At 45.4% G+C, this 23,875-nt stretch overlaps 2 protein-coding genes across 6 annotated transcripts in view; one reads left to right on the top strand and one right to left on the bottom strand.

Annotated features, from left to right (window-relative positions):
* LOC119393181 (dipeptidyl peptidase 9) overlaps nucleotides 1–11,402 on the bottom strand; it is an 86,692-nt gene extending 75,290 nt beyond the window's left edge. The window contains exons 1-3 of one of the 2 annotated variants that reach the window (XM_037660019.2): nucleotides 11,058–11,402; nucleotides 8,585–8,879; nucleotides 4,921–5,173 (exon numbers count right to left, since the gene is read on the bottom strand). In XM_037660019.2, the coding sequence (XP_037515947.1) occupies nucleotides 4,921–5,173; nucleotides 8,585–8,874 (543 nt within the window). In that variant the 5' untranslated portion in view covers nucleotides 8,875–8,879; nucleotides 11,058–11,402. The remainder of the gene's footprint in view (nucleotides 1–4,920; nucleotides 5,174–8,584; nucleotides 8,880–11,057) is intronic. The other variant, XM_049416135.1, reaches the window with a different exon arrangement.
* A 115-nt stretch (nucleotides 11,403–11,517) lies between these two features.
* The window catches only part of LOC119393182 (vacuolar protein sorting-associated protein 72 homolog), a 234,535-nt gene continuing 222,177 nt past the window's right edge, over nucleotides 11,518–23,875 (top strand). The window contains exons 1-5 of one of the 4 annotated variants that reach the window (XM_037660023.2): nucleotides 11,518–11,689; nucleotides 12,259–12,402; nucleotides 14,790–14,993; nucleotides 16,381–16,568; nucleotides 19,751–20,324. In XM_037660023.2, the coding sequence (XP_037515951.1) occupies nucleotides 12,292–12,402; nucleotides 14,790–14,993; nucleotides 16,381–16,568; nucleotides 19,751–20,321 (1,074 nt within the window). In that variant the 5' untranslated portion in view covers nucleotides 11,518–11,689; nucleotides 12,259–12,291 and the 3' untranslated portion in view covers nucleotides 20,322–20,324. Of the gene's footprint in view, nucleotides 11,690–12,258; nucleotides 12,403–14,789; nucleotides 14,994–16,377; nucleotides 16,569–19,750; nucleotides 20,325–23,875 lie in introns of those variants that run through there. The other 3 variants (XM_049416134.1, XM_037660020.2, XM_037660022.2) reach the window with 3 other exon arrangements.

Below are 23,875 nucleotides of genomic sequence, written 5' to 3'. Positions count from 1 at the left end.
GTTTACTGGTTTCCAGTGTCACAGCAACATCATAGACAGCTCTGTTATGATTGCCAGTAAAGTTTTGAGACATGAGCAATCACATTGGTACTCGTTATTATACAACACGTGCGCGCGAGTGTAAATAAGGGACGAAATGTGTTGCATCCGGCAACAGCATGTAGCCCCTTCCCATTCTTAGGATGCAAAATGCTTGAATTAATTGAAGTTGTGCAATGGGGTAGTTTGAATTAAGCAGCTTTAAAATACACTGAAGACATAGTGGGCCAATAAAAAACTAAACAATTGTTTGAAATAACCGAGACTGAATTATCAGTTTGAATTATCAAGAGTCTACTGCACATTTATGTACATGAACGCGTGTATATGCTTTATGTTATATGCTTTATGTGCTTGTCAGGGACAGCACGACCATCTTGTTGCTGTGAAGTGAACTACATCATGACACTAATGAGTGCCAAACCACTGTGAGGGTGTCTCAGCGGGCAGATGCTCCAACATGGCACGGAGCAGCTGCTTCAATTAACAACACAGTTTCACGATGGATTCTCTTTGGCATCCAATTAGTCTGTCACCTCTCATCGCCTCTGAAGCAGTTTCAAAATGTAAGGAGCAGGATTTTTTGCACATTGTGTACTGTTTAGTTGCAATGGCACAAAATAAAAACACAGCTGCTGTAAGCACCACTAAAGGGCAGCTACCTCAATGAGCAAATCTCATGAAAGTGACTGCATTGGACCAGCTAGAAACAAGCCAGCAGGCATTGGATCCACGAAAAAAAAAAGGTCCATGAGTCAAGATGCCACCTACCCAACCCCATACCTGCCAAGTTTGGAGAAACGGAATCCGGGAGATCTACTCAATGGGGGGGGGGGGGGGGGGGGGTACTGCGATAGCAATTATATGGACACTGTCAGCGGGATCTTGCGGTCGCCGCTGATCTGTACAGAGTCCAAACCGATAACATCGCTTACGCATCGTCTGTTTCACGTGCAAGTAAATGCGCGCTAGCGCTAGGGACGAACGCGGTTGAAGCAGAGATGAAACGACCCGGCCATCACCGTCGCGCGAAGGGCACATGCGATAACATCGCTCCGCGTGCGAGGCCTGTCGTCGCTTGCTTACCAGTTATTTCGTCGGGCAAGGGACCATAAGGGGCGCCGTTGAGACGGGGACGGTCGCGAGCGCTGGCGAACACGCCATCTCGACAGACATCGGTAACGGCTACCAGGGGCGTAGCCAGAAATTTTTTTCGGGGGGGGGGGTTCAACCATACTTTGTGTATGTTCGTGCGTGCGTTTGTATGTGTGCGTGTATATATACGCAAGCAAAACTGAAAAATTTCAGTTTTGCTTGCGTATATATACGCAAGCAAACCCCCCTTGGCTACGCCCCTGACGGCTACCCTTTTAAGTGCTGGGCTCTCCACTTAAAGCAGTAGTGACAAAAAATTTTGAAAGCGAGATAACTTGTGGGATAGATTTTTGTGTACACAAACGCATCATCTACGAAATATTAACGGCTGATATAACCTATAACACATTTAGGATCAATTTTTAAATTGCGTGTAGCGCATCTGTACACGAAACGTCCCACCTCACATCACCGTGACGCACGGGGCACGCAATGCACTGGACGCGCGGGGCAAAACTGGATTTCCAGGAGATTTTCCTATGACCCGTACAACCGGGAGAAACGTTCAAAATCCGGGAGTCTCCCGGGTAATCCGGGAGACTTGGCAGGTATGCAACCCCTCTTCTCAAGAAGCCAACAGCAAAGCAAAAGAAAAAAAGGTACCACGGCTGGTCTGGAGGTGTGCACACATTGGTCGTGATCAAAGAAGTTAAACAACAGGAGGAAAACAAAGTTGAGAAGAAAGCGATGACGAATACAAAAAAAAATCCACAGCCCTTCCACCATATGAGAGTGGAAGACCAGCGAAGCTGCTTGTCTTGTTTAATTAATTTAGAACGTTCTCACTTGACAGCCACTTTCCAGCATAATCATCAGTTGCCCCGGATACCATGCCGTGGGTCAAGCGACATGTGCACATGAACAGAAGGCATGGCAACACCAGACACCATACTTTCCTTAATGACACTTATTTTTGGAATGTGCTCAGGGACTGGGGGGTGGAGGGGACGTAGGTGCACGTAGCCGTCAGTGGTGGCGAACTGAGGCACAACTTCCTCATGCAACGAGTCACGACACGTCCTGTACACCTGCACTGGCTCAGGGCAGTCCAATGACACACATTGCGGGATTGTTGCTGCCGCACAGTCATGCTGCAGTTGGTCACGCACGCCGGAAACGGTGGAAAGGTGTCCGGCGAACCACAGACGATCACACATACCACACGGGTATCCAAACCGACTTCCAACCATCGTTGAAATCTTGCCGAGACTCCCAGGAAGCGCTCGTGTGGGTTGTAACCAACTCATCGACCAAAATATTTGGACTTGCGATACTGAGGGTCTTGGCGGGCAATGAACTTACGCTTAGCGTTGTTGGCCTAATCTTGGTCAGTCATTTTAGCTCAGCTGTGTTGATTGGACTCAAGTTTCTGTTGCCACTGGTGCTCTAGACAGGCGCGCGGCGTGACCACACCCTTTCTCAAAGGCAGCACGAAACCCGTGCACAGATGGTGCGGCGCAGGTTTCGCACTGCCTCCGAGAGATGGTGTGACCATGCCACGCAGATGGTGTGTTGTTGTCAACATCTCGGACACATTTTTTTAACACAAAAGTGTTTTATGCTGCGGTCCCCTAAGACTTCCCTGATGTATTTCCATGACGGAAATAAGTCAGTGAAATACAGATGACAAAGAAAATCTAAAAGAAAAATTTTCATGGATTCGGATGACCCGGGAGTCAAACCCACGAACTCTAGGTTTGCGACGATAGGTGTTGGGTGCCCTACTCACTGCGCTACTGGCGCACATGCAGGAGGCCTCACAACGCAACTCCTATCTCTCACACTCTCTCCCACAGTGCTCTCGGTAGGCAGGGATCAGTGTCGCCGTACGGGAGTGGTGAAGTACTGTATCATGACACTAACGAGCACAGACAAGGAGTGCTTCGGTAGTTTGAGTGCAATGGAGGTTTTCGGTGCGTACTATGCAGTTATTCACTTCGGTGACGGCGCAGTTACGTGCCTTGCCTTTCGCATCACGTTAGCGTGTGACGGCTCGTTGCCAGAGTAGTGAAGCTGGCACATGCACTAACGGTGTTTCTCTGCCGCCTGCTGGTTCAAGTGCGATAGCACCAACTAAGAAAACTGCTGCAATAAGTGCCACAGAAAGGCAGCGACGACGACAAGTGAATGTCGCGCATTGAGTGCTTTGCTGAAGTGAGAGACACCAGTGGGAAGCGGCACGCCTTTCTGGGTTCACAGCTCAAGCTACGAACTCTGCTTCTCGTGTCCCTGAAGTTCTGTGTGGCATGTGCACGAGCACAGGCATAGGTTACCCTATTACTGGGGAGCACACACCTTGGCATTTCTCTCCTCGAATGACGCTTTGAATGATTGCACATCGAGTACCAGCGTTTATTATATGCTTCTCAATGCCATCTTTGTATGGGATTCGCCATATGCTGTGTACAGGTGTACGTTAACTACTTCTGCCACCGCAAAAATTTAACCATGATCATGGAAGTTAGCTGTCAGGCTGGAGAAGTGCCACTAAACGCCAACATTGGCGTATTCAAGTCAAATGGTGCTATAGCTGCCTAACACCACTAGACATCGTGTAAACTCTCGTATATCAATATACAATAAACAATCAACTACTTCTGTGAAGACACGGTTCACTTTCGTGTTATACCGATTCCTGTTTTTTCCAGATCCCAGCCATAGACAGCTTCATTGTAAAATTGCCTGCGCATTGGAGTACAAATCCGAAATTTTCGTGGCATTGGCAACAGCCTCCCATCAGAGGGGTCAGGTGCAAGGTCACTGATATCACAAAATGGCGGTGGAGTACACTGCGAATTCATGTAGGTTTCTTTCGTGCACAACTGTGACCTCTGTGCATGATATTTGTTCAACATGAGTGCAAGTAGCAATGTGCAGCTTTCATTATGAAAGCGCACAGCAAAGCGAAACTATTTTGTATGCTGACGATAGCTGGGTTGTGTCTTTTATGCATGCTGGAGACCTCTAACAGAAAGTAGAGCAAACAGAGAGAGACCTTCAGCTGCGTGTAGACCAGGGGAAGCTTATATGGACCAAAAAGGTGAAAGTATCCTACACCTCAATGACAACCTTGTAGAATTTCTTGGGTAACTGTGTATACCAAGCTTGTCATGGCCATTAAACTGAAGGTGAATTGGTACACAATCTACACGTACCCTGAAGTGAACTTAAAGCCATCAAAACTGGATCACAGAACAAAAGGAACTTCCAGGAAACTAAACTTCCCATTCTTTGAGGGCAAATGGCACTTGCCTCTCTCCCTCTTCTTTCTAATTGTCAACATAGGGGCATGTCATAGTTTTATTTTTTAAATCTGGTTACATTCGTGTAAATACGTTACTTGGTGCCATAACTTTCTATCAAATTGAGCCAAATAAATGCTTTTTTTGCCATCACCCCCCACCCCCAATGTATGTCTACTTTATTCAGTGTTTTCAAGTAACATAATTGGATGCACTTAGCATGTTAGTATGTCTTTTTTTGGTGGCACTCCTTATACGGTGAACTTCTGATCAGATGAACAAGTTTGCATGGTCCCTACAAGTTCGTCTACCTTATGTTATCTGGGAAGGGCAGATGACACTTTATGTGCAGGGTATCCCTTCAACAGATGTGTCTCTATTTTGTGCAGCCTTCTCTGAAGACTCTGTTCTACTTTTCATTTAGTTACAAGTCTCCTAATGGAAATATTTTTATCTTTCAGTAGAGTCATGGTTCTGACTGCACCTGGGGCATGTCATCACAGAAGAAGAGAGAGCCGCCGGCAGGGAAGACAAAGCGGCCAGCCTGGTAGTCGAAAGCAGTGATGCCCCAGGCCATGAGGCGGCGCCGCTCCCACTGAAGCTGTTCCTCCCGTGACAGCCGACCAGGTGGGTGACACCTGTGGAACTTGGGGTCCAGCAGAGGGCGCCACTGGAGCATGGGAGCAGTTGTCGAGCTCGGTGCGGTAGCAGCTCCTGCTGCACCTTCATTGCTGCTGCTGCCAACCGTGCGCAAAGAAACAAAACAAGTTTATTCAACCAAAGACAAGGTGTCAGCAAAACCAACTGAACCAAGGCAAAAAGGCTCAAAGCAACCCAACGTGATGCAATGAATGTAGCTTGAGTCCCTAAAACTGCTGCTGTAAAAGCGCATACAGAGAGAGCTTAGCAAGTGAGGGGAGGCCCATATATTGAAACACTCCATTTGATTTTCCTTCTTACTGTCCTCCGTCATAGGCGAAGATGCCACTGCTAGATGAATCGTGCATTATAACATCAGCTTTTAGTTGTGCATTCATAGGCCACACTACTTCCAGAATGTTACACTGATGTCACTCAACCTCAAAACAAGAAATGTTTTTGCATCAAAGCTTGCACCAACGTACAGTTCCCCAAAGCTACATCAGTAGGTTCCCACAAGTGAGACAAACATTCTTGAACTAGTAATATGGAACTTGTAATTATGACAAAGGCATGACCTTGCGTTTAGGTAGTTAAAAACCACACAGTAATCAGTACCACAGTAACACTGCTGAAAACAATGACGCATCTACAGACCAACCACAAAAGAGCATCACCAAACTCGATTGAACTAAAGTGGAGCAAGGGAGGAAGAAGCCTGGTGCCAACACTGGTACAAACAGATAGGTCGCTCCACCACCAAATTGGCCATTCACCACACCGTCTGACAAGAAGTCACCTTCTTTAGAAATAACCACTCCCAGTCCATATAAGGGCAGTTGCACTGAGGTTCACTTTTGCGCTTAACTTAAGGCCTGCCCACTAGCAAAATAAACTATCTCCTGGAGATGCAGCAGTGTGCTGCATGTTTATGCCTTGGCATTTAGCACTTGCCTGTTGAGCCTTCAGGGGCACTTCACCAGGCCCCACAGAAAATGTTGGTTGTAAGGTGCCATCTAGGAAACATTTAAGCAAAAGAATTTTGAAAATCGTTTCACCATTAGAGGAGTTAGGAACTTGTACTACCCTGTTACAATGTTACAAGGACAGGAGAGTCACTGTCTGCTGAGGCCCTCGCTTTCTTTGCCTTGGCTAGCCCCTGCAAACGCCACACCTTTCCCTTCCTTCTCTCATTTGCTGGTGCTGAAGAAGCGTGTCCTGTTCCATGGCAAGCCCCACACACTTTTATTTTTTCCATCTTTTTATTTTGCTTCACAGTACTTCACTGCATGCTCCGCATTTGACCATGGTCAGTTACATAACAAGTAGTGCCTGTTGCATAAGGCACACGTGTGTGTGGGGCTTTCACTCACTCTTTAAAGGGACACTAAAGGCAAATATTAAGTTGACATTGATTGTTGAAATAGCGGTCCAGAAACGTCGTAGTGCTACTTTTATGCCAAGGAAGTGCTTATTTTGAAATAAAATCACATCTTAGTGGTCCGCATCGCTTTAGCACACTTCAAATCACCCGCCTAAAAGAGGTATTTCGCACGTCACTGTTGCCGTGCCCAACGTTGCCCGCCTTTACTGCGCGGCGGCGTGCACCATTCGGGCCTCCGGCAACATCACATGCATGCCATATTTTGTCGAACTTTCTGTCAGACCGACTTTCACGAGCGTGCAAAACACACATGACAGTACGCGATACCAAAACTACCACTGAGACGCAACCGCGTGAGCGAAGCAGGGCGCCGGGCGAAGCGCAGTTCGGCGAAAACGGAACTTTTGAACCACGCGCGCCGTTCCCCATGGCAATGCCAAAGAGGTTCTTTTTTCCATGAATCAAACAAAAATGAACAAGCAGCATTTTATTACGTCTCTTGATGCATGGAAGATTCTTTTTTTTATTGCAGCTAGTTTGATTACTAGCGATTAATTGTATTCAGACTCTCACACGTCATTGGAATCACTTCCAAAATCTCCCACTCGTGGCACTTATCGTGTGATACATTTAGCTTAATTTCTCGGTAAGTAGGGCACTGCTGTTGATAATATTGCCGTTTTAGACGTTGTCATACACTGAGCTTTTACTCTGACATAAATTGTTATTTGCCTTTAGTGTCCCTTTAAAGGGGCCCTGCAACACTTTTCCAAGGAATCATCAAATGACCTATTAGAGTTTATAGCCTGACAAATCGATTGTAGAAAAAAATTTTTGAATCCGTCAAGTATGAGCAGAGTTACAGGGATTCGTCGCACGCTTTACGTGCTTTCTGCTTTCGTCCCAGCGAGTTTGTTGAAAGCTACACAGAGGGGATGACAAAGGGGCAAGAAGCTACGTCAGTGTATGTCATGACCTTGAGCACGTTCTCGTGATCATCAAATCAGGCAACAGCCGTATCCTTTCCTCCGAAGATGTAGTCAGGCCCGTCAATGATGCAATTTGCTGAGAGAAGAGAGAGCACATAGTGAATGCAAGAACAGCACAGCAGACAAGGAGTGACGAAGATAACACAGACAATGCTGCATGTGTGTTATCTTCGTCAGTCCTTGTCTGCTGCGCTGTTCTTACATTCATTATGTGCTTCCAACATGCCCGAGTTTCCACACTAAGAGAGAGCATTTTCTAGCTGCATTTGAAACTTAACAGTAAGCTCCCTGCCGCATGCAGTGTTTAATAGTATTCGGTTCATGTTCACAGGAGCATCAACTAACTACCAGTAGCGTTTTCTTATCATGTTAAAAAAGTGTTACGGGGCCACTTTAAGCGTGGCTACCTTGAAAGAAAGAGTGCGCAGCTTTCTGTCTAAAACATATGCCACTTTCACGCCATGCAGCTGTTCCATACATTGCAGATACAACTGCCACTGTGCAATACAGGGGCTGCAGTGGTTTGTTTGCAATGTCCAAAATTGCTGAGGGGCTCTTTAGTGGAAGCTTTAGCTCAGGGACTGCAATTGAAATACATGGACTGAAGACACCATTTTTCTCAGCAGCTACTGCACCAACGTTAACGATGTTCATTGCAATTAAAAACAATATTGCAGCCTGGAGACTACAGGAAGCAAGTTATAGCTTTAGGTTAGGATCCTAATCTCCCCATACATTCTTTTGTTTGCCGGTGGCTTGCGCTCACCAATACTCGGGTTCCTCTATCCTAAACTCCCTATTGTTCATTTAGGCAAAGTAAATGACAGGGCATTTTATGTTGCCTTATTTGTTTATTCCTTATGAATCTCAATTACCCTGTCTCTTTTTTTTAACATTTACAGACAGCCTACTAACAGCCACTACAAACAACTCCACTCAACTGATTATTTTAGCTGCCAGATAATTCCATTACATGATGGCTCCTAGTGACCTGAAGCCTTCCCAACTATCAAAAGATGCACAAATGCGCAGGGTAGCTCAACGTCAAGCTTTCTTCACATGCAGTTGAAGCAAGCTTATCTCCCATGACCTACTTGACCCAGCACACAAAGCCTTGAGCACCCAGCCAGGCTCACCCAGCTAGGCCAGTGGCCTCGGTGCTGCCGCCTTGCACTTGATGTGGGGGCAGATCGACGTAGTGAAGGCTGCTCTCACGTCCTTCAGTCAGAGGGCTGAGGAAGTACAGGCGGCCTTTGCCAAAGGTGACGCTGCTGGGCAAGCGTGATGCGAGGCCATACAAGCGGCAGCGTGTCTGTCGCACAGCCTGCCGCAGCTGTTGCCAGCTGCGCTTGGTGACACCCGGCCCCGCCTCTCCGATGGCACACGGCTCGGGTGAGGAGCCCCCTTCAGCGACCAGGCCCTCCATGGGCCCTGGAAGAATAAAATTGGAGCATGAAGATGCAAAAAGGTTAATCTGGTAATTATAGTTTTTCTAAACATGCCGACTTGTAGAAGAATCTACATCAGCCAAATTGAACGACGGGAGCATGCTCAAAAAGTAAATAAAAGAGAAGACAACGATGCACATTTGGTTGCACGTGTGACTGCATGCGGTTGTGAGCCACGTTTCCGGGACATCCAGATTTTAGGAAGTAGTAAGAGCTGTACTGCTCGGTTAGCTTTAGAAGCCTTCTTTATAAAGAAAAATAACCCAATCTGTGTCAGGCTTCGCTAGGACTGCATTCTTCAGAATACGATTTTATGCAGAGCGTTCTTTGATCTGTGGCTCTATCATGTTATTTTTCTAGGCATTTTCTTGATGTGTCACGGCACATGCATGACAGAGCGTATACATTTCGGTGGGTATTTTTCACAATAAGCAGTAGTTAGTAGTGCCCGCCCTTGTCTGTTTTGTCTTTGTGTCCGTCTTAATTTGCACTAATCTCAATTTTTTAAAAAACGAAGTGCTTAACATGCTCTAGCCTTCACCATTGTGATCCGACATTCAGGCATAAAATTTGAAGTTTAATTATGATGCGATCTTGAGGAATTGAAAAAGGGATATTTTTCATTTCCTTGGCATGCAGCGTTAACACTCTCCATACACCGGAGCCAGGAAAGAAGCATAAAGTATTTTAGTTTGATATTAAAGTTTTTGTCACCCAGCATCTACAAGCCTGCCCCAACCCAATGGATGTTATCATGACGAGTCAACACAGTTCGCTGGGTTTGCAAACTCTGCATCCTGCATGCGGCAAAATAGCCACGGGAGTCACTAGACAATCCACTCGTTCACGTGTAACCATACGCAACTGGCCGCAGACAACAGAGCTGCTGCTAGTACGTCACGAGCTGCTGTCCCCATGTGACTTAGACCTAAATCAAACTGTGTAGACATGACACTGTGAAGCCATCCCCTCAATATTTACACCGAAAGTGTTTTTTTAGGCAGCGGTATTAAAAATACATTCAACACTTTCCAAGGCACCATGATACTCTTTTTAGGGTTTTAACACAAAGGTTTTTATTTAAAGCAGCAATATGAAAATTTCCAGAACTCGTGTCAGTACTTTTTTTTTTATGCCAGCACCAGCTATACCTACCGTTGTAACTAAGGCAGATGGCATATTAGTCTGCAAAAACTAATCAAATAGCCCTGCGACGTGTAATTCATGGTGAAGAGCTTGCACAATGCTTGATTTCTAAACCTGCACAAGCTGGAGCCTTGTGAAAATGTGTTAGACTGGCTCTGCACAAAGTCAGATCAAAGAGGCACAAGGGCGAAAGTGATGCATGTTGTACTTCCTCTACTAGCAAAGAAAGCGTGCTAAGCAAGGTTTCTAGCCCCCGAGAGCAAGGTTTTAACAGGTGCTCGCAATTTACGGACGAATACAACATTTGTTTAATGGTCGCCGCAAATAAGCTCTGTATGCAAACCAATGACTCAATTACCAGATATGATCTTAACGAACGTGTAGAACGCAAAGTCATAAACTGGGTGCGGGAGAGGCCGAAATGCGATATGCTTATTAGCACACACCGTTTTGGGACAAGGTTCAAGAGCGCGCCATTCGTTGATGCCTCTTAACACCTCGTAACTCCCACCAGGTATCCGGCAGCCGCTTGCGTGTAAGTAGACCAAAAACACAAGTGAGGTTACTAACTTCTCGTGTGCGTTTGCCAACCGTCCTTGATTTCGATCGGTTTATCCGCTAATGGGCTCTCCAATAAGCCGAGCGCTCAAATGCACGGCACGTCCACAGATAAGCAACGTGACGCATCACAATGCTCTATTCTTTTGCGGTTTCACCATCGCCCTCCAATGCGGCTTTATTCCAGTCGGCACACTATGCACACCTGTTTACAATCGACGGTAAATGGTATGTCGGTACTCCCCAGTCAGAAGCAGCCGTGGGCTTTTCGCAGCTCTGCCAGCAAGTGCGATACTGTTCGCCCATCTGATAACAAGGCCGACCACAGTCAGAGCTCCCTAAATGGCATGTCGCCAAACTTGCGAGCGCCGGACTAAAGCAACTGGCAGTTGCAGTGATAAAGCGCATTTGGGGGAATTCAGTACGCTCTCATATGCTGGCTTTTCTTTGCACTTACCGGGCTTTCCTCGAGCCGATATCGTTCTATTTAGCAGTCCGCAAGGGGATATCTACTGTCTGCGTGCATCTCCTAGCGTTGCATCGTAGCAAAATACAGAGTTTTTGCAGATGTTCCCGATTCTTAGCAAAAGCCCTCTGTCGGTCCATGCGTGCCACTGGTGTAGACGTAAACGCTCGGATGCCGCACGCGCAATGGCAACGTCCTTTCGCAGAACTATCACCGAGATGGCCCTATGGCACACGTTGCACCCGCGCCAGGCTTAAAATAAGCAGCACACGGTATTTCGGAACGCCGGACACATTCTTCGACGGGTTCTATCTCCACTGACGGCGCCATTGAACGCGGCCATCATAGTTGGCCACAGCAGGCCACAGTGCAATGTACTACGGCTAGCTACAGCTATGCGCAGCCCACGCAAGCCATGCCATGACGCCATCCTGTTAGGAGTCAATTCAAGCCAAAGCTATAGTCGCCGATGTAGCCGCTTGCGCCTGCCGTGGTTTGAAATTCTAGTTCATTTTGGAAAGTGGAAAAGGGCGCATTGTATGTGTAGCTCTAAGTATTGTTCCATGTGTGCGTTAAGTGATCCCAAGTCGTCTCATTCAATCACCTAAATGTCGTGAAAACAGGTAAAAGTTGTGATAAATGTGAGCGGTGTGACTTTGTTTTAGTATTTTTGTCAAGTTAATTCCTGTGGTGCACAAGCTTCATGTTTACCATTTATGAAACGTTACATGCATTGTATACTTATTGGCTTCTTTCGCTATAGGCACTTGGTTCCGCGTCACTCAGTTTAGTTCTGTTCTTGCAGTGTTTGAAGCTTATCAACGCGGGGACAAGAAGGGACATGCGCAAGCACTTGTGTGCATGTGCCCCTTGTTGTCCCTGTCTTAATAATTTTCTGCGCTAAACGCTGTAAGCATACGTCGCGCCAACAAGAACAGAAATGTAGCTTTGATTCTGTATCCTGTTTAACTAACTGCTGATCCTCACCATGATAGTAGCGGTATATTGTGGTCGTTCATGTAAAAAGAACTGTTTCTTTTATATGCCGGTTTTGAAAGAGAGTGCAAAAAAAAAAAACTCGAGAAGGAACATCTCCGTTAGCCGGCTTGAAATGAGCCAATGTTCTCTCTGTGTCCACTTGGAGGCATCTTAAAAGAGCTGCCCATACTAATCGTTGTGGTCTCTCTGGCAGATAAATTTCCGGAAGCAAGTGAACACTTCCCTGATGGCAGCTACTAGAGAGCGCCGTGCCAATGCTGGCAACAAGCTGGCCCAGCTACTTAACGATGAAGACGAAGCTGACGACTTCTATAAAACCACCTACGGAGGCTTCAACGTAAGGACTGAACTGCGTCAAACTTGCCAGTATATTTCAAAAGGTTTCTTTTTATATGTACTGACGAACATTATGTAAGTTTTCTTGGTTTTTTAACAGTCTATTGTGTGCAGCATAGCAATTTGTGAGCAGAAGTGTAACATGAAGTGATGGATTGATTCCTCCTATTATATTTGCCGTTGTTTTAGGGCAAGGCTGCAATTTGCTTTGCTTTCGTAGACACTTCCTAGCTTAACAGGAACAACAAACAGGATCGTGTATAGCCCTTTCGGCCCTGGCGTCGTCAATTGATGACACCACGCGAAATTTCCCCTAGCACCTCGGAAGCAAAACTTAAACTGCCAATTCTTGGGGGAGTATTTCTTCAACGATCCCCACTGCGATCGATACCACCATTGTGGCATTTTTGCGGAGTCGGGAGCCGCAAAGAAGAAGAAGCTTGACCGAAGTAATGGGTGATGCCGAGGCGGGCAAGCTGAGGCGGATAAGCACCGTTTTCGGGATGAAGCCCTGAAGTTGTTTCAAGGACTTCCACACTGCCAAATACGACGTTGGTTCAGAATGTGTGTATTCTAGTGAACAGCATTAATAAAGAAGCCATTTTTCTCATTATACGACCACTGAGCTCTGATGACCTAATTTCTTGCCATGCCTGTAAATCCATAAATACTTGCACCACTGGGTCCATTTTTTGTTTGCGGTCTTCTGAGGTCCTAACTATTAGGAAAATACATACTAAAAAGTCTCCAACAAAAATTAAAATTCCAAGGCTGAAAGGGTTAGTATGGGAAGCATAGTAGAAACAGTGTAAGTGTAAGGTAGCTTTCATTTGCTTGTGCCAAAGTTGTTTGCTCTTGTCACTGACTCTGGCATTACTCGTTTAGCTTGCCCTGGGAGGTAAAGTTCTTGCAAGCAGGAGTGCTTTTGGTTTAAGGTATTGCCTGCCTAACAATTTTTGGATCTGCATGCAAATCAAGTGTACCTTAATCCCTGTATCCAGAAATGCACCATAACCTGAAGCCATCACTTAACTTGTCCCAGCCAGCAAGGTATAACACCAGGCATAAATCCACACAGGGAAATGCACTGAACATCTTTGCCTTGTTTGCCTTCAGTGTTATATTTTGCCAGCTTGATGAAGCCAAGTCATGGCTTCAAGTTAAGATATTTTTTTAATACAGGAATTTGATTCGTGCTCTTGTGGTACAGCTTGTCTACAGGTGGCTTGTGTGTGATGTGATAGATGTCATTTTGGAGCACTGTCTGCAATTTGTCCCACAGATCATTAGTAGATCACATTAAAACACAACTTTTCTGCCACTGTAATCATCCAATATCGTGGCTGTCGTGATGGTGTCAGTGCACGGAAACTGCAGTAGCTGAGATTTACAAGACTGTGCTTAGAGTGGGAAGCCGTTGATATAGTTGAAGCGTTGGGCTTGCCCCATAGTTCACCATGACAGTTAACATTACGAAGTGTGCATACTGACGGCACATACTAGTTAGTACACCTTTTAAATGTTATACCTAATTGGTGACAAGCACAACACTTGAACTAGAGCGCACACTTGACCCTTAGCACCAAGCAGTCATCTTTTGATGAGCTTTCATGTGTTCACACCAGCTAAAGGGTTCTGTTCAATATTTGAAAATACAGCAGATGCAAGAGACTCCGAAGGAGATTATTGCAGTGTTCAGTTTGATTGGTGCAGTAATTCAATATTCTTGCAATATTATGTGAATGACATCAAATCGCTTTGCTTTTAATATCGAAATAATATGCAGGGTAGCGAGAGACTTTTCTACTAGGCTTCGTCTCTGTGCATGGGAGTAATGTGTAACATCATCAACTACATCATCATCATAGGCCATCACCGCGCCTCTGATGGAGCTCATGTGACGTGACCAGATACACAAGCCACTGACAGGGATTGCTCTTGTGTTGGCCAAAGCAGTCACCACCACTCTGCTTCGGGCCATTTATCTCTCCCAATAAAGTAGCTCTGATGGCACGGCCACGTCGGCTACCATCACGTCTCTCTAGCTACACCAGTGTTTTGAGGTTCTTATTTATAGTGCTTTTGGTATTATACAAATGCATCCGAAGGTTGAATTTAGCTGATACCTATCTTGCTTCTACAAAGGGGTTTAATTTTATATGATTTGTATCTCTCAATGCTGTAATCTTGCCTTCCAACTATGCATTCCTTGAAACTTTTCTGAAGAAATGTTGAGCAGAAAATTAGTTCGCCGATCTTGTCAAAATGAACGTTCTGATGTTTTGAGCTCTGTACAAAACTATTGCTCGCAATGGCAATGACATCACAGGAAGCTTGTTATATTCTAGTGTGTCGACTCTGTACCGAGACATTTTATGTACATTTCAGGATGAAGAAGATGACAAGGAATACGAAACTGAGAACGATGAAAGTGATGTGGTAGACTCCGATTTCGATATTGATGAACGAGATGAGCCACTGTCTGACCAGGATGATGAAGATGAAGGCGGCAAACGTCAGCGGAGAGTGGTCACCAAGGCTTATGTGGAGCCTCTCTCAGAAAAGAAGCGAAAACGGGTTGTGGAGAAGAAGGTAGCTTTCTCAAAATTTCCTAGTCCTGTCTGTGTGTTCCTTTGTGTTCCTGCGTGGTTGTTTTTGGCACCAAGTTTACTATGGATAGTAAACATTCACCAAGTAGCCCAACAGCGAGTATCGAAGCAATGATAATGGCAAGGAATTTCGTTGTTGAGTTCTTGGAAGAGAGCTTAGGTTCACATTGACGCACTGTTGAGGTACCTCAAGTGTATATTCATTAATTCGTGTGCGAATATTCCCTCATTTCGGTGTTAAGTGTTGTGTTATATCTGTGTTTAGTTTATTTTTGACAACAAGACAAAGAATTTTAGCCTAGACAGTCGTCAACGTTCTGCTAACATAGAAAGTTTTAGTAGACATAACATTTCTGTTTCCGACTCTCTCAAGGAATATCTTGAAAGAATGAACGTAGTGGCCATCCTTTGCATTCCCTCTAACATATTTAGTATCAGCCCAATTTTGGAGGGGTCCTGTATGATGTTTGTGTATTCCAACGTAAGTCACACATACGTGAGATACACTGTTAGCTTGACTGGAGTTGTAGCAAGCTTCAATTTCTATCATAGGTATCATAATTTCTTTTCTGCTACTGAATAGATGTTTTCAGTTTGGCTTTCCATATTAAATTACGTGGTGTGGTTAGACCTAAGTACAGTAGACTTTCATTAAATGGAACCTGGAGGGACCAGCAAAATGTGTTTCGTTAAGCAGGAGTTCCGCTTAATGAGAGAGAAGCAGGGTTGCGGAATCCACGTATAAAACCAATCATGTTGGGGGCAGTTGTTCCATTTAAACAGCAGTTCCATTGAAGAGATTTCCATTTACTGAGAGCCTACCTATTTTATGAGAGAGGAGTAGAGCCAGTAGTATAATTGTAAAATGAGGACATCTTTACTCTTATTTGTCACATATAGAGCAACAGTATTGCTTTTATTTCCATTTTCAAAGTAGTGCACCAATCACTGACAACTGGAAGAGTGTCATTGAGTGCTTTCTGGTCATTTGCTTTGCTTATAACTTTATAAATTAAGCAGTCATCTGTGAAAAGTCGCACTATTGTGGGTATACCGTTGTTACGTTTAATGTTGTTTATATAAAAAAAAATATTGGAATCTCCGACAGAGCCTTGTGGGAATCCTGAAGTAACCCGCAATTGGTCAGATTTGTAACCATTTGCTTCCACATATTGTGTTTCTCCTGTCAGGTGCGGGCCTATCCATTGTAGAATGTTACAGTATATGCAGAGATGCAGTCATTCTTGCATTATTTCAGAGTGCAGATCCTTGATGAAGGCTCTTGAAAAATCCAGGTGTATTGCATCAATCTGGCATGTGTTATTTAAATTGAATGTGCTGGCACAACTTCTCACTGCCAACTGCAGCAGAAAGCCGAGAAACCAGAAAAAAGACGCCGCACACAAAGCTCCATTGACAAGGAAGACAGCTCAGCATTTAGTGCTGTTCCATCTGGTGAGCGCAAGTCGGTGAGGAGGTCCACCCAGGCCAAGAGCCAAGAAACAGAGCGGAGGCGGCAGGCTCACGAGGAGCAACGCAGGCAGCGGCATACACGAAAGTAAGCACCCTCTACACTCAAACCTCGATATAACGAACTCGGATATAGCGAATTATCGGTTATAACGAAGTAAATGAAGAATAGTCTTGTCATAGATACAGTGCTAAAAATAAACGTTTATAACGAATTTTCGGATATAACGAAGTTATTTTCGTGGCAGGTGTGACTTTGTTATAATGAGGTTTGAGCTTGTGTCATGCCACAAAGCACTTCAGTCCTCCAAGGTTGTTCTTTATGCAGGTGACTTAGTGTACCTCTCACAGCAGACCTAAGGGGTATCTTCAGGTAGATCAATTTTTTTAATGTGAATTCAGAAGATACCTAGAGGGACACTAAAGTGAAACAATAAATCAGTTGAGACAGATAAATTTTTCTTCCAGAACTCTGTTGTCATGAATTTTGCCATCATAGGTTGATTATTAGAAGTGGCGGCGAAGGTCAAAGTGTCATGTTTGAATTTCATGTTGAAACTTCAGCATGGGAATGTCACTGGGATGTCACAGATTTCTAAATCTTTTAGCTCATTTTGGCCGCATTGGTTCAATGAAATTTTCGGATACTTCCTATATTAAGGATTTGGGTCCCGTAGAATGCAATGTAAACAGTTTTTACCGAAAAACAGTTGTGTAGGCCCCAGCAGGTGCTGTCAAAATCAGTGATGCCAACGGAGAGCTGGTGCGGGACCTTGAAGGCAGCGTCACCATGTGTGTGTTTGGATGGCAACATCGGTGCTTGTCCACCAACCCTATTTAATTTCAGCGAAAAAATGTATTTTGCTGTACGAGTCCCCAGGACCACAAAACCAATCTTAGTGTTGCAAAAAAAAAAAATGTACCTATGCCAAAAAAATTCAGAGGTCTCCGCTGAGCCAAAACCACTTCTTGCTAATTTTGCGAAAATCTGATTTAAATGAGATCCCACAAAAAGAACTTTTGTAGTTGTGGGTCTGAAAAACTTTTGCCACTTACTATGCAACGTTGGTGCTGTCCTTTTAAGAAAAAAATAATTGCGAATACGACACATTGTTTAATCATGCTCAAATTTCAGATTTTTTTGGTCCGCATGTATAAGAGTCATAATTCCGACAATTTCTGAGAGCATTGTCATATGTTAGGTTAATGTGTGTGCTAAATAAAATTGCTGAGAGTGATGTCAAACGCTTGCCAGAAATGAAGCAATGACATTGCGTCGGTAACTGCTAAGACCATCCATGTACATCAGCCAGTCTGGCGACGCGCTCAAGCACTTCCGGTGTGCAAGCAACACACGTCGGTTCTTCCATGGCCACTGTACGTGTCGATCTCGTTTCATATATGGTGTCAGAAGTGGCCAGATACCACGCAAACCAGGCCCGTAGCCAGGAAGTTTTTTTCGGGGGGGCCCACTCGCTGAAAACCTTAAATTTTTGAGAAAAACACCTATTTTTATTATTTATTTTTGGTAAAAACACATACTCTACCAAAATTTCAGGGGGGTGCAGGTACCTAGGCCCCATCCCCCACCTACGGGCCTGACGCTAACACATGACTGAGCTTCCGCCTTCAGAGCAGTTACATGTTTTGGGGATAATGTGGCAGAGCATTGGATTCGGTTCAAGCAGCGAGTGGAGCTCTACTTCACTGCCAGATAGTCTTCGGAATTGGGAAAGCAACACTGCCCCACCCAGAAAGCTGCCATCTTGCTCCACCTGGCGGGCCAAGAGGCGATCAATGTTTGCAACACTTTCGACCTCACTGGAGAAGAAAAGCGAGACTACGACAAGTTAGCCCAAGCATTCGAGGCTGCTTACCTCGGAGCAACGACACATTCGAGCGTGTTACCAGACTGGCTAGTGTACATGGATGCTCTTAGCGGGTACTGAGGCAGATATCCCTAGAAATGCAATATTTTGAAAGTCAATTTTAAAAGGAGGTCACCTTCGATTTTTTAAGGCTCTCCAGGATTAATTAATGGCGCGTGTATTAGCGCGGTACATAAAAGAAAGGGACACGACACAGACATAGAGCGCTAATACATGCTACGTTCATGGATGACCAACTCGCCCAATCAGCAACCCTCCAGAATTAAAGTCACTCAGATGCGTAATGGGTACAGTGGCCATGTGTTGTGCTTGATGATAATGATAAATTATTAGGGATGGGCGAATATTCGCGCGTTTCGAATATTCTAACGAATATTACAGTATCCGAATTCGCTTCGATACGAATTTAGATTATTCGAAATTTCGAAGCATTCGAAATGAACGAATATATGTACACATTTGACCGCACATAACTCCCTGTAAAGGTGGTTTCACTGCAGCTCTAGTTGCTGTGCCGTGAAACAACCCATCCAGGGGAAATCGGCACTGCCGCGAAGCCACACTCCAAGGTTAAATGTGCATATTTTTTTTTTAAGTTGTAACATATTGCGTCACTTATAGCTTGCACCCTTCTGCTATTCAAATCTTGATACTATTCAAGGCTGCTTCCACTTCATTTCAAACCAAAAAAGTGACATTCACTCATACCTAGTTCCAATCCTGAAAAATATTGTGCAAGGGTCGTGACAAAAATGCTCATTTTTCTTAATAATATGCAGTAAATACTATTCGAACTATTCTATTTGAAATTATTCGACCAAATCACTATTCGCTTCGGATTCGCTTCAAACCTCAAATTCACTATTCACCCATCCCTATAAATTATTGCTCAGCCTGTTTTAATTGGTCAGAAGCTTTATACCCCTCACGCGTTGTGCAGTTCACTTAGTTTGACACCTGGTGCGATTCTACGCTTTTGCCGCCCAACATTATTCCCTGATGTGATGGCTGTATAAGGTCTTTTTCCAAGGCAATTTCAAGCACTGGCATGGCTCTGTGGTAGAATACTTGACTGCCACACAGAATACCTGGGAACATAAGTATCGTCACCATTCAAGAGCCCAAAATTGGATATCTTTTCTTTCTGTCTCCAGATTGTTAACAAATCTAACCTGTGTGCATGACTCAGCGTGATAGTATATGTGTCTGTCAGTTGATAAACTGTTTGTTTTAGGTATTTTGAAGTGACACTATTGTCAAAGTAATAATACTGTAAACTAATGTTTGAAGCAAAAGCTTGTCATGCAGCAATTTGTTGAGGCTGTCGTTGAGCAGCATAACTGAGAATTTCCGTAAAAATAGGCTTCTCCAAAATCTGCAGGTCTGGCACTGAGCACTCTTGGCACCCGACTCAGGAGGAGCTGCTTGAGGAAGCCAAGCTTACGGAGCAGGAGAACCTGCGCTCTTTAGAGTCTTATCAAAGGCTCGAGCTGGAAAAGAAAAAGGCAAAGATTGTCAAGAACACGAATCGAGGACCCGTGATACGTTACCACTCCATCTCGATGCCGCTGATCGAAGAAGTGGAAACGGAAGGCCTAGTTGCCTCAACAGCTCGGTGTTCCCGCAATTTCATCACATTCCCCGATGAAGCCACGATGAAAGAACATTTTCCTGGAGGCCGGCCGAAGCCAGCAAACCGCAGCGTGTGTCCCATCACACGTCTGCCGGCACGCTATTTCGACCCTGTCACACTGATCCCTTATGCCAACCTGCAGGCTTTCCGAGTGCTTCGTGAGGCATACTATGCACAGCTGGAGCAGAAAGGGGACATTCGCCAACCAGAAGTGGCAGCCTGGGTCGAATGGCGCAAACGGAATCGGGCCCAAAGAGCAGCGCTTGCCAACGCAAATAAAGCGGCGGCTGCTGCTGCTGCTGCCGCTGCTGCAACCTGAAAACATGTTGTGCACAAGTACTTTCAAAAAGGCACTCAACACTGAATTTTTTTTAATACAGACTGTGCGACAAGATGACACACAAAGCACAAAGGACACGATTTGTGTTCTTTCTTGTAGAACAGTTTGTACCAATACATACATTTGCAGGTAAAGGGGATGCTTGGGCGAGTTGGTACAACACACTATGTAGATATACGCCAAAAAGAACATTTCTTGCTGCTTTAGCTACATTTATTTCTCGTACATTTGGCCCTTTTGTTTCCTGGTTTGCAGTGCTGTTATCTGTGTCCTTTTATGATCCTCTGTCTTTGCACTGTTCTAAATTTCTAACACATTTGCACCTCTTGACCAGCCATGAACCGCGCCAACAGACACTGAATCATGTTTTAGAAAGGAAGCTGCCATTATCATTTCCTTGCCTCAACCAGACACCATCATTTGGCTTTCTTATGCTTGCAAGCTGAATCCATCGCTATTGCACCTATTATGGCAGTGAGCCTCTTTGCACTCTGTTAGGATTTGCACTGTTAGGATTGATTGTTCAGGGCGGCATGTTGCAGACTTTTACGTTTACCACCATTATAAAGTTGTCATAGAGATGAAGCAGCCGCTGTGTTTCACAGTTATGTAGTCCTGTCACCGATTATGACATTTAACTTAGAAGAATAGAAATTTGGACAAATCGGTACTGGTGGAACACCTTAACAGGACAGTGCAAAAGACATCGATGTAACTTTGACACCTAGTCACACCGTGGTGTAGTTGAACCTCAGAGATGTAGCAAAGTCGATAAAATCGGCAAATAATTGTGGTAAATTTCAACCTTGTTTAGCGGATTATGGTCGCCAGGATCCTCCTTGAACAGAGGATCGACTGAAAAAAAAAGAAGTTAATCAAGCAGTCCGAGAAAGCTTAAGTTCAGTAATATAACAAAATTCATTTTGTTGAACCTGAGCGAGCACATTTATAGTTTAAATGTACTGAGAAGTGGTTTTTGAGGTGCCAGCTTTTACAGCCCAATGAAAAAAAAAAAAACATCCTTGGAAGTGTCCATACTTGCAGTGGCTGATTTGAAAAGTGCGTGGATATTTTGTAATCTAAACTTTTCATTCTGAACAGCCTCTAGAGCAGCAACACTGAGAAGTGAGAGCGATGCCAATAAAGTGGGCAAGCAGAACAATCGGTGATTTTTATTAGCCGTCTGCATTTTGATTTTCTTGACTATGCCAGCACGTGCTATGATTCAGCGTGCGGTGGAAATACCGAGGCTTTAATGTGTTTTCATGTGCGGGTTCACCCCATGCGCGCAGACCCAAACCTACGTGGTTGCGCATGGACCGCTGTGTTGACGCTACAGGGCAGAAACAGGCGTGTCTTCAGCGTCGCTCTATATGTCCACGTGTAAGCGGTTTACGATAGGTAGCGAGGCGCTAGAATTGTACGGGAATACATCTGCTTGAGACTGCTGTAGTGACCGCAGTTCCGAACCATGAGATTAAAGTAACTGTAGAAGAATAATAATCGTACAGAGGGCATCAGGCAGGCATTCTCAGATCATTAGCTTCGTGCCAGCACGTGCTGCCCTCGGGAAAGCGCATCTCGTCAACCGTTCCACACGCGCATTGTGGTCATCGAGTCTTGCTTGCATGGTAAGCTCATGTTTACTACAATCCATACTGCCCCTAAAGCTAGTTTTACTTCGTTTCTACCCCATTCATTGCTTCGCCCTTGCGGCGAAACGGCTACTTTTTCTCGCGCCATCGCGGCGCCTAATGACATCTCCAGGGGTGCTATCTGGACACTGCCGAATTCCGCCATTGGTCAACTTTGATTGGCCCAGAGGGCTGCTACGGCCTCTCTGGTTGGCTTACAGCCGTCATTACAAATTTTGACAATATGGCGGAATTCGACAGTGTCCAGAATAGAGGTGTGCGCCGCCGCCTGTTTTTGGTCACGCCGCCGCCGCGCGATAATCGCGGCGCGCCGCCGTTAGTCCTTTCTTTTAATTCGAATGGGGAATCTGGAAACAAAATATAGCACTTCGCCGGAAGAGCTGTTCTCGGTGTGTCCATGTAACTGTCCATTTCAGCGGCCGCTGAATAGCGGGAGCTCGGCGAGAAGCGCGCCCCCTGTTTACGGTTCTTGTTCTGCAGCGCCATCATGACATCACGAAGCTTTCAAACACTCTCGACACAAATGATAGGGACGGAATGGGCTTCAATGCAACGAACGCAGCCCTCAGAGATCCGATTTTCGGAGCACATGTGTTTTGATCGTGTTAGCGATCGATTTAGCTTTAATGCGGCCAGAGGCGTAGCCAGGGGGGGGGGGGGGGTTGGGGGGGTTCAACCCCCCCCCCCCCCGAAATTTTTCAATTTTGCTTGCGCATATATACACGCACACATACAAACGCACGCACGAACATGCATAAAGTACGGTTGAACCCCCCCCCCCCCCCCGAAAAAAATTTCTGGCTACGCCCCTGAATGCGGCCGCTCGTCTAACGCAGCTGTAAGGTCGGTACGCATTCCCTGCATCGTTCTCAAACATCTGGGACACATTCATATGCAAATTCAGACTTGAAAAGTTCTTGTTTCTGTGCATTTCGTCTGCTCTCTTCTTACACTAGGAATGTGCTGACAGGTTCGGTGCGGCGACGTGGTCAAGGGCGAGGTGACTTCACGGATCACCGCTTTTTCGAATCACTGAATGCGCTCTGCCGAAATGGACCGTGGACACCTCCTTTGGATGAATGCATCGAGAATAGCTCCCCAGAAGTTGTAGTATCTTTTTCTTCTCCAGAAATATCACGACTGTTGCCTGTCTTTAAAGGCCAACTCCGGCGATTTTTCGAGGTCGATGGATCTCAGTGAAATTCGTTGGGTACGTTCCTTTGCACGTTTCCGTCATTTATGCCAAATTACAGGCTTGAGACATGCGCAGATTGTTTGCAAATGAATTTTAAAGATTGTCTGCAAACGCCCTCCTGGCTTCCCACAATTATTGGCAACATTGCGTCTGTGACGTCAGTGTTGGCAAGGCGGCGGAAGTCACGCAGCCGAGGGCACTGCTAACTTCGGCGCTTAGGCCGCTACAGCGAGCGTCTGCTGTGCACAAGGTGACAGACAGCGTTGGTTTGGCCGGCGCTTCGCTGGTCGTCCCGGCTGTCACAGTTTTCATACTCCGCGCCGGCGTGACCGGCATGCCTTGCACGACTTCCGGTTCGTTCGTAACAACGTCTACGTCATACGTAGACAGTACACTCGGTTGGGTTTCGGTTTCGGTGTTGCGCTTTTTTGCTTATTTAAAATTATTCTCCAATTTGCCGAGTATTTCTGCTATCGGGCGCGTAACAGGAGCTTCTCAGGAACATAAAAGCACCATTACTTTGACATGGCCAAAAAATCGCCGGAGTTTTAACGCTGCCGCGTCCTCCAGCCTTAAGGGCGACGACCCAACTCGCTGGATACCATACTCTTGGAGCCCTGGACCTAGTACACTGTGCATAAATAAATAAAACAGATAAGTAATATATATATATATATCTCGGT

This window comes from Rhipicephalus sanguineus, chromosome 5, assembly GCF_013339695.2.
Source record: "Rhipicephalus sanguineus isolate Rsan-2018 chromosome 5, BIME_Rsan_1.4, whole genome shotgun sequence".
Classification (NCBI taxonomy): domain Eukaryota; kingdom Metazoa; phylum Arthropoda; class Arachnida; order Ixodida; family Ixodidae; genus Rhipicephalus; species Rhipicephalus sanguineus.
Note: the sequence above shows the minus strand (reverse complement) of the source record. Positions and strands in the feature narration are given on the sequence as shown.